Source organism: Phragmites australis, chromosome 14 (assembly GCF_958298935.1).
Source record: "Phragmites australis chromosome 14, lpPhrAust1.1, whole genome shotgun sequence".
Lineage (NCBI taxonomy): Eukaryota > Viridiplantae > Streptophyta > Magnoliopsida > Poales > Poaceae > Phragmites > Phragmites australis.
Window position 1 is genome coordinate 9073675 of NC_084934.1, and position 10979 is coordinate 9084653.

At 44.0% G+C, this 10979-nt stretch overlaps 1 protein-coding gene across 1 annotated transcript; it reads left to right on the forward strand.

Moving 5' to 3' along the window:
* The first annotated feature begins 252 nt into the window (after window positions 1–252).
* On the forward strand, window positions 253–10531 carry LOC133891211 (KH domain-containing protein SPIN1-like). The gene is made up of 7 exons (XM_062331928.1): window positions 253–439; window positions 572–660; window positions 1980–2131; window positions 6938–7057; window positions 7145–7261; window positions 8670–8813; window positions 9914–10531. Exons 1-7 carry the CDS (start codon window positions 360–362, stop codon window positions 10055–10057), a joined length of 846 nt encoding a protein of 281 aa, XP_062187912.1. The 5' UTR covers window positions 253–359; the 3' UTR covers window positions 10058–10531.
* The last annotated feature ends 448 nt before the right edge of the window (window positions 10532–10979 follow it).

Sequence of the window (10979 nt, forward strand, 5' to 3'; positions counted from 1 at the left end):
CGATAGCTTGAGGCCGCACAGAAAAAGACTCTATTATTGGATACTTATTTTAAATTAGACTATCATAAAAGTTCAAGAGTGAAATATGAACTTCAAAAGAAAAAAACTGACTATGTGCATCTCCCAAGGGTCTCTTTTTTTTTTTGATACTTCAGCAGCATGTCTTTACGCAGCAGCATTAGTAGACTGCAATCAAAAGCAGCAAAACCTTTCTATCACCACACCATATGACCATCATCATCTCCTCTTTTATTTTCCTCTTCTGGGTCCCTCTCTCTCCTCTCTCTATCATCACCCTCCTTCCCTTGGAAGGAAAAAACCTCTATCCTAGCTCCCCTCTCCCTCTCCTGGCCGCCACCATGTCAGGGCTCTACAGCCAGGGCTTCTCCCCTGCAAGAACCCTCTCGCCCCAGATTAGGAGCAACCCCGACGCTGATAGGTACTACTAATTTCTCCTCGGATTGTTTCGTACTAACTCTTGATCCAAAGATTACTCTTTTTTGTCTCTTCCCCTTACCCTTGCGATTGATTGCTATGGTGATGGTACGGTTCTTGCTTGCTTTCTTCGCAGCCAGTACTTGGCCGAGCTTCTCGCCGAGCATCAGAAGCTAGGGCCGTTCATGCAGGTGTTGCCGATATGCAGCCGGCTGCTGAACCAAGGTGAGATCTTTGATCCCTTGCTTACTGTTGCTTGTACATTGATGATAAGTTTATTGCGTATGAGTATCAGAGGGGGTTTCTCTGCAATCGGGATTGGGGAATCGCACGACTCCAATGCTCGGAGGGCTGCTGCAGCTTATGTGTTTGGGCGATGGTCTGTGCGATGTTTTGATAGAGTTGCCAAGCTGCCCTCTTGATTTGTCTTAACTGGCATAGAGCAATCTAATTAAGTGTTACTGGCCCGTTTATGGGATTGCCAATGGATTCCCCATTAAGTAATGTAGTGAACAGTTTCGACGATCTTATGACTTTGGTAATGAGTTCTTACGTGATAGTTGCTCGAGAATCAGTAGCTGAAAACAGCAGTGAACCCATTGATCGGGGAAGGTTTATATCGGGGGTGCCACCACTTGTTTACTGCATCACCGTCACTTGCATGCGCGGAGTTGATAGGCCATGGGTATGTCATACTGCTTTGCACTGCATTGCGTGTTGACTATCTTTGTTAACAATGTTTTCATTGAGGAAATCCTTTGCAAGGCCAAATACTGTGTGATCGATAAAATATTACTAGAGATATTTTTATTCTTTTTTCTGTGTGGTGGTAATCTGAACACCTAATGCATCTTTCTTTCATGTACATAACCTGGAGCATTAAGCAATTATACACAAACATTAAATACATATTTTCATCATGCATAAGGATTTCTCTCCTTTCCTGTTTTTCAAGCATGGCCTACAGTTTGACCTAAGTAAACGGACTGAATAACCGCTAATTTTCTGATTAGCCTTGTATCCCTTATAGCCAGTTTATCCTTTCAGAGTGACTGTTTTTCAGCAACCAAAACAGAAAGAGACCTTTTCCTTTCAATATGTCTTTTTACAAGGTCAAACTGGCTTTTTTTCAGAATGCTGATTCAAAAATGTGCACTGGGAACTGTACTTTACTGTAAGATAGATATAAGGACCAGACATTTCATACAAAAAGATTGAGCTACTAAATTCATGCAGTGCTCCTTCTGAAAAAGGGGTTTCTCCCTTTTGTTTGAGGTCTTAAAATATTAAAATATGTTATCTTTTTTATTTCCGATTGAGTTGTTCCTTTGCCTGTGTATATGAATTTTTGACGTAGAAGTATATATGATGCTCTGGATCTACCGCTGATAAGGGACTGAAATTATGTAACATATATTTGCACCTGCTTTTTTGTTCCTCTTTTTTCTGTATGTGTTTTATACTGCAGTATGACCGGATTATGACTAACAGTAACACTTCGTAGCTCTGCTGATTCCTTATCTTCCATCCTTTGTCTTACATAGAAATCATGCGGGTATCAAGCATGATTCACGACCATGGATTCAGTGATTTTGACAGGCGTCGGTATAGAAGCCCTAGTCCTATGTCTTCACCAATCGTCCGGCCTACTCTACATGGCAATGGATTTGGTCCTTGGAATGGGCTACACCAAGAGGTAAGCATAATAAATTAATAACTGAAACAAACATCCTTTTCTAATAAGTTTTGATCTCCTCAATAATTCTTTGTTATGCAAGGTTTAATTGTATTCATTAGTAGAGTCATTTTCCGTTACGCCCTCATGTACTCTATATATTGCCAATGGGGCTATTCAATACAATACAAGTGTTATTCATCACATGGTACCAGAGCCCTGGTTAGGTTTAGGGTTTTCTCTCCTGGTGCATTGCACTTGCGCATGTAACTACCATAATTGTCGTTGCTGTTCTTCATCATGAGCATCCGCGGCTCGTCATCCGCTACCTGATCATTGAGTATTTGCTCTTCATCTTTAGACGCTACTCGTCGCTGATTTGCCTTCGTTCTGGTCTTCATTGCCTATCCTGTCGACTCCCTCGTTGGTTCTCTCTATCGGCTTGTCATTGTTGGTATTGTAATCCTCGTGATGGGTCGGTTTGCAACAGTGAGTTGGTGCGGTAGCAACAATAGGTTGGTTACTGTGCCTATATAATGGCTGACCCCGTTGTTGTAGGAAGCTTTTGATGAGCTTCAATCAGCTCTGGATGTTCGAATAACATCAGAAGCTGTTAGCAGCGGGAAAAACTCCTATGTCCAGTGTGTGCTCGTGTGTGTTGTTACAACCCACCTCTCGTAGGATCGAATTCTACAATTGGTACCAGAGTGATTGACACGCTCGCAGTCAAAACGAGTGCCAATTAGGCTTGATACGCCATCAAATCGATGCGTGTCGGCGACAATCGCATCCGCAATGCCTTAGCGCAATAGCTACAAAAGGAATTCGAGGTAATTTTGTTCCATGACAGGGAGACGATCGACGATTTAGCGATGCATCTCTCCGGCCTCGTCACCAACCTTGCCATGCTTGGAGAAACGATGGAAGAACAGAAAGTGGTAGAAAAATATCCGCGAGTAGTCCCCAAGAGATTTTCGCAGATTGCTCTGTCCATTGAGACTCCTAGATCTCTCGATGCTCACGCTAGAGGAAGTGACTGGGAGGCTAAAGGCAGTGGAGGATCATCTCGATCCGGAAGAATCCCCTGCTGTTGGTGGAAAGCTCCTCCTTGCTGAGGAGCAATGGCTTGCGCGCATGAAGGAGCGGAAGCAGGGCGAAGGGTCCTCGGGCAGCGACAATACCTGTCGTTGTGCGCGCGCACTGCGAAAGGAAGGCTGCGGTGGCTCTAATGGCAAGGAGGTTGCGCGCGATCTCTCCCAAGACGAGTGCCGCAATTGCGGTTGCTATGGCCACTGGGCCAAGCACTGCCGATCGTCCAAGAAGGAGTAGGCTTATTTGGCCCATGATAAGGAAGAAGACAAGCATGCGCTCCTGATGGCACAGGTGTGAGCTCTCATTGATGCACAATAGCCACCGCCAAGCCACGTCCACCTTGACGATCCACCCAAGCAAATCCGCCTTGGTGCCAGCGACGACGACGACCACCTAGAGGGTTGGTACATCAACGCAGGCGCCACCAACCACATGACGGGTCGCCAAGATGTCTTTGCGAAGCTCGATTGAGGTGCTTTGGGCTCTGTTCGTTTTGGAGATAGCTCGATGGTCGACATCCGCGGCTATGGCACCATCCTGTTTGTCGGGAAGAACAGAGAACAAGAAGGCGCTCTCCGACGTCTACTTCATCCCACGGTTGAAGAAAAGCATCATCAGCGTAGGCCAACTGGACAATGGCGGCTCCAAGGTGCTGATCAAGGACATCTTGCGGATCTAGGACCGCCAGCGCCACCTCCTCGCCAAAGTTCATCGCGGGCGCAACCGGCTGTACATCTAGCACATCGACGTTGCCTGTCCCATCTGTCTCGTAGCGTGCCACGACGAGAATGCCTGGTGGTGGCACGCGCGTTATGGCCACATAAGTTTCGACGCACTCTGGCGGCTAGTGCGCCATGAGATGGTGTGAGGCCTGTCGCAGCTGGAGCATGTTGAGCTGCTGTGCGACACATGCGTCACCACCAAGCACTATCGAGCTCTGTTCCTATCACATGCCTCGTCCTTATCCATGGAGATCTTTGTGGTTCCATCATGCCGGTGACACCAAGTGGACGTCGTTTCTTCCTGCTGTTGGTGGATGACGCCGCCGCTATATGTGGCTGACACTCCTAGCTGAGAAGAGCGACGCGGCGGTGGCGATCAAGGCGATCCAGGTGGAGGTGGAGGTGGAGGTGGAGAGCGATCGGAAGCTTCACGTCCTTAGCACCGACAATGGCGGTGAATTCACGTCCATTGAATTCGCGCGCCACTACGCGGATCATGACGTCTAGCGACACTTCTCCACGCCGTACAACCCACAGCAGAATGGTGTTGTGGAGAGGCGTAATCAATTGATAGTCACGACGTCGCGTGCGCTCCTGAAACAGAGGGGTATGCTGGCGGAGTTTTGGGGAGGCAGTGAGCACCATCGTCTTCCTGCTCAATCGCGCACTGACGAAGAGCCTGGCTGGCATGACGCCATTTGAGACGTGGCACGGCCGGATGTTGACAGTAAACTTGCGCACCTTCGGCTATCTGGCGTACATCAAGGAGGCGCGACCGCATCTGCGAAAGCTTGATGACTGGAGCACACTCTTTGTCTTCATCGGCTACAAGCGTGGCGTGAAGGCGTACCACCTCTATGACCCGAGCACCAAGCGCGTTCACGTGTCGATAGATGTGATCTTCGATGAGGATGCCGGATGGAGCTGGGAGGTAGATGCAGTTGGGAGTGGCACCGTCGAGCGACTTCGCCGTGGAGCTCCTGGTGAGTCAAATTCATCTCCCAATGGCGGAACCACCTGCACCAAGTCCAACGGCGGCCGATGCATCGCCCAGGAACGCCGAGCGACGAATTTACCGGCGAGGCGGACTTCGTCACGCCGCCGCCGAATGACAGCACCAGGCTTGATGCACACCATGACGACAGCCAGTACGATACTGCATCGTCGACAAGCTTCTTGGCGGCGGGGGAGCTCTGGCGGGATATGCTACCCGCGCCCTAAACGACGCCAAGCTGCACCTGGCGAGCGCAGGAGAGCCAAGCTCCTTCATCAAGGCAGAACGCAACGCGGCACGAGCAGCGATGCTAGAAGAGATGAAGTTTGTCGAGGAGAACAAGACATGGATTTTGGTGAAGCTGCCGCGTGGACACGGTCCAATCGGGCTCAAATGGGTGTTCAAGTTAAAGAGAGATGAAGCTGGGGCTATGACCAAGCACAAAGCCCGCCTCGTCACCAAGGGCTATGTGCAGCGGCCGGGCGTGGACATCAATGAGGTATTCGCACCTGTTCCCTGTCTGGAGTCCGTGTGCCTATTGCTGGCGCTAGCTATCCAAGAGGAATGGCTGATCCATCACATGGATGTGAAATCGGCCTTTCTCAATGGCAAATTGGAGGAGAAAGTGTATGTTGCACAACCGCCAGGGTTCGTCGTCGCCGGAGAAGAGCACAAGGTCATGCGGTTGTGGAAGACGCTCTACGACTTGCGACAAGCACCGCGCGCACGGAACACGAAGCTCGACAACACTTTGAGGGCCCTTGGCTTCGAGCAGAGCGCGCACGAACATGCGATGTACCGGCGCGACCATGGCAACACGCTGCTCTCCTTGGGGTCTACATGGATGATCTGATCATCACGGGATTGACAAAGGAGGAGATCGATCGATTCAAGCTGGAGATGAAGACTCAATTCAGGATGAGCGACCTCAGTTTGCTCTCCTTCTACCTTGGGATCGATGTCGGGCAAAGCAGTAGCGGCGACGGCATCATGCTATGCCAAGTGCATTACGCGGCTCGAATCCTGGAGATGGCAGGGATGAGAGACTACAATCCCGCTCACACCCTGATGGATGAATGGCTTGAGGTCAGCCGCGAGAGCATGACGGCAGAAGTGGACGTGACGGAGTACAAGAGGCTTGTCGGAAGCCTCCACTACCTCCTCCGCACGTGGCCAGATCTCGCCTTCAGTGTCGGGTTCGTGAGCCACTTCATGGAGCGGCTAACTTTGGAGCATATGACGGCCGTGAAGAGGATCCTGCGCTATGTTGCCGGGGCGATCGACTACAGCTGTCGCTATAGGAAAGCAGAGGAGGGATGGCTGGTCCACATCCAAGTTTCTCTTTGAGTTCGTCTTTGCATGCAAGTCCACATATTCCTTCGTCAGTCAGCTGATTTCTTTTGTGGTTAGCTAAATTTCGTCTTTGTTTAACTAATCTTTTCCCATCATTATTGATGCAACAGTTCTATCTACGTCTTTTTGTAGCTTTAATGACAATTTTGTTTGTTGTCTTGCTATTCATTATCGCTTTGTTTGCGATTCTTAATCTCATCACCACAACTCTACTCATATGTTTCGTTTTGCACTTCTTCGGCTTGATTCGACAAATTAACATGGCTCCATTATTCAACGGCTTTGGAGAGACAATTTTTGGATGTATCGGTTTTATATTATATCTAAGTTCAGTATTTAGTATCCACTCTTTCAAATGCAACTATTGCACGTTCCTTGCATTGGAGGGGGGTGTTGGAAGTGTAGGAGTATAGAATCCTTATCCTTTACGTATTCATTAGTAGAGTCCTTTATGTATTCTTTATTAGAGTTCTTTTTGTGCTCTTATGTACTCTATATATTATCCTATTGGGGCTATTATTAATACAAGTGCTACTCATAACATAGTATCAGAGCCAAGTTAAGTTTTTTCTGGCCGCCGTCCCTAGCGTGTTCTGTTGACATACTTCAGACCTAGGATATGTCTATGTCATAAATAACAACGACTCTGTTTTTTTAATATAACAGAGATTGGACTTTCCTCCTCCTGGAACATGTATGGAATGGCAAGGTGCACCACCAAGCCCTGGCTCTTATATTGTCAAGAAGATCATACGCATGGAAGTTCCTGTCGACTCTTACCCTAATGTATCGCCTCCCGCAACCTGTGCAATTTATCCTTCAGAACTGAATAATGTTGCAGTTCTAATATCTTCTATTTTCAATTTGCTCCAGTTCAATTTTGTGGGGCGCATTCTAGGGCCAAGGGGTAATTCTCTAAAGCGAGTTGAAGCATCAACTGGCTGCCATGTTTTTATTAGAGGGAAGGGTTCCATCAAAGATACAGATAAGGTACCCAAATGTTCTATTGTTTAATCACATCCCACTAATATGTTTTTGTAACTTATGTTATCTTAAATTTAGCAAAGTTTATAGCTAATTAGGTCGATAAGCTTCTCAATTATATCTTTTTTAATGTCCATCATGAAACTCTATGAACTACATGCCACTTTAGTTTTCTTGCGTGACTTGTAATTAAGGATGGGCATGGATCATCCGTGGGTATCCGATGATCCACTCTAGTTCAACTTAATCAACTAATAACTAGTCAAATTGACTAGTTATTTGATTAAGTTGAACTAGAGTGGACCAAGAGATCGATCCATGCCCATCCCTACTTGTAATCCTAATTTGGTTCAACTAGTATTGCCATCTCTGTGATGGCTTTAGACTTAGTATTACCGATCTCCAAATGCGTGCCTAACTTGACCAGAAAACCTAACATATAAAAGGACAAGCATACCATTGCTTTGGATTAACATGTAGATACCTTTCAAGGGAGGTCATATTACTCATATATGCATGTTGCCTTGCTCATCAATTTTCTATAGTATTTTATTAGATCTGGTTGGCTTGGGACAGAGTGACAAAATAGCCTGCTCTCCACATTCTCCTATGAGACTCTGAGAAGAGCAGCTCTATGATGACTAATGGCACTTGCTTAAGGAAAGATTTATTTGGGGATTTTTTATTTATTTTGTCACTAAGGAGTGCCCTATTCTTGGTTCTGCGATCAAAGTTTGGCACTCTTCGTTTTTCCATCGTTCCGTCAAAGCACCATTAGTTTTGCCATTTTTTTACTTATGGCGCTAAGTCAAACAAAGTATTGCTATAGTTTACACTTTTTTTTCTATCGTTCAATCAAAATATTTATTGTTTTTCCTAATCACGGATAGTCAAAAGTGGCCAAAATGAGTAGTGCTTCGACGGCAGGATGAGAAAGATTAAGGAGCCCTGAGTCGCATCCGTTTTCTGTTATTTGCCCCCACTATCCTATCACATAGACACCTGTTACCTTGTACAAATAGTAACATTTGGTCGTCTTCTGGCCAAATGTGTTAGAATATTGCAATTTTATATTTGGATTTGGAACTCAAGATATGCAGTGATGATTCTTGTCACATATATCTGGATATCATTTATTAGTCTTTTCTTTTGTGTGTTTTCTGCTTGCCATGGCTTATGGATATGGATTTGTATCTTCTCTTTAGTTGATAAATCAAGAAAATCAAGAAGTTGTATTTCTCCATCCTATCTTGTAATCTTCGGTAGTTAATATTTAGAGCTCCTAACAATAGGGTCCTCCCCTACTGTATTTTGCTAATATATATATAGCTCCAGCAAGTCCTATTGTTCCATTTCTCCTCTTCTGCTTAATTTCCCAGAAATAAACAATTACACTTTTTTTTTATTTCTTTAGGAGGAGAAGCTTAAAGGAAAACCTGGCTATGAACATCTGAATGAGCCACTGCATATCTTGATCGAGGCTGAGTTACCAGCGAATATCATTGATACAAGACTGAGACAAGCACAAGAAGTCATGGAAGAACTGCTAAAGCCAGTGGTAAGTCCTTCTAGTATATTTATTATCATTATTATTTTCTCATCATCTTTTTAGTTGGATCTTGTGGGTTTCATCTCTAGTCTACTCCTAACTTGCTTGGGACAAAGGCTTTGTTGTTAATGGTGCGTTCTTCGTATGTAGTGTAAATTCTACCTGCATGGGTACTCTTATGTGAATTGGCTAATGCTGTGGCAAGATTACAATGACTCCATGTATTAATTTAATCTGAAATTTTGATATTTATCGCTTCGAAACTCATAATTTGAGAAATTCCACCATAGAAGTTGTCTAAAAAAAAAAAAAACCCTCCAGTCCAAACTTCCTTTAGTTGGTAAATCGCTAATGGTGTCAAACTTTGGATTACTTTGTATACAGTGACTAATAGCAGTTAGCCTGAACCCTACATTGTTCTTTCTTATCTAACTATGCAAACCGGAGTCTATGACAAAAAAGAAATGTATATTCCAAAATTTGAATGTGTTGTAGTATACCGAATTTAGTGGCAGCTTCATCAAAATACAAAACAATCATACTTTTGCCTAAAAGATGGTCAATTGTGATATTCCCTTCAGTTGAACACAAATTACATTTTGGGATACATGTAGCCAATCTTTTTTAACTCTGTCTATCTATATCTTTATGCACTTTTATAAATATATTATTAGTAGGTGGTTTACAATGGTGCAGAGACCGTGTCAATATCCAAAATATCACTTATTTGTGTATGATTTGAGGGAGTATTAGTTGATTCAGTAGAGAACATATTTCTGTTGTTGTTTATATGCAAGTAGTCAAGTACTAATCGCTTGAGAGAGCCAGGGAAGAAATGGCATACTAAACTCTGATGCCATTGACTTCTTTCTTGAATGATTTTATAAGCTAGCCTTGGCCAGTTATGGGCTACCTGCTGATTGCACCTTTAATAGCACTTAACTGTTCTTTCACTCTGTTTCTGTAAAGTGGTATTCACTTCTCAGGCATTTTAAAATATATTTGTATTTTCCTCAACTATTTTAAAATTTCTCTATAGTTATGAATCTCTTCCAATTTCCAAATACACCTTATGTTCATAACTCATTTCTTGTTTTCCTTTTATGTAGGACGAATCACAAGATTTCTACAAAAGGCAACAACTGAGGGAACTGGCAATGCTGAACTCAACTCTGAGAGAATATAGTCCTCACCCTGGAAGCGTCTCTCCTTTCAGCAACGGTGGCATGAAACGTGCAAAACCGAGCCAGTAGAGAAGCTATTTCTCCACCCTTCATTCCGTCATGGTGTAGCATCAACAAGGGGCCCTTGAGCTTGAGCTGTTCATTTCGTGGGTGCTTGTGTAAGAAAATGTATGCATTTGCTGAATGGTTAGTCTGTATATGGAGCACGTTTTCTCCTTAGGATGAGGAGAAATCAATGGCTGTTGAAATGCCTCAATCTTCGTGGATCTAACGGTAACTTGTAAGGTCGTGGACATTCATTTTATTCGTTATTGACTGTTAACACTAAGTAGCTTGTGATGCTAAGGATAGGTGGTTTCAGGGAAGATTAAGCCTGAGAATGTGAGCTGTTCGTTTAGTTATTTAATTAGCTTGTGTTATTGAATTATTCCCCAGTTGCGTTATGGAGTTGCAAAAATCGGACATGATGAGGCTTTCCGCTTTGTGATAGTTTGATGACAACAGCTTTGAATGAACGATGTGAATTCAGAATGTTTTGTACTCGTTCTAATTCTCATGTTTTTGTTACAGTATATAGTGAATCGATGGGAAGTTCAAGTAATGTGTGTTTTTAATGAATAATCCGCTAAGTTTCATCCTACAAATTTGGGTTATTAAGTGGATGTGTATCTTTAGTTGCCCATTTATGGATGCGGTTCATGAGCCGTCCGATCGTGGAAATTGATTGTACGATTTCGATTGAGAGTTGGCTGTATCTTGAGAGCCTAGATTTATTAAGAGAAATATCAAAGATGACCCAACTACAAAACTATCGGTAGCGGATCTAGAAAAATTCTTATAGGTATGTCCATTCCACACTAGCAGTAGAAATGGGTATGCCCATTTCTATATAACATATACGCTACATCACAAATTCAATAAAATTAAGGTTGAAATTAAACGAATTGTAATATAACTTGTTGAAATAGGAATTAAAATTGTTTTACATGAA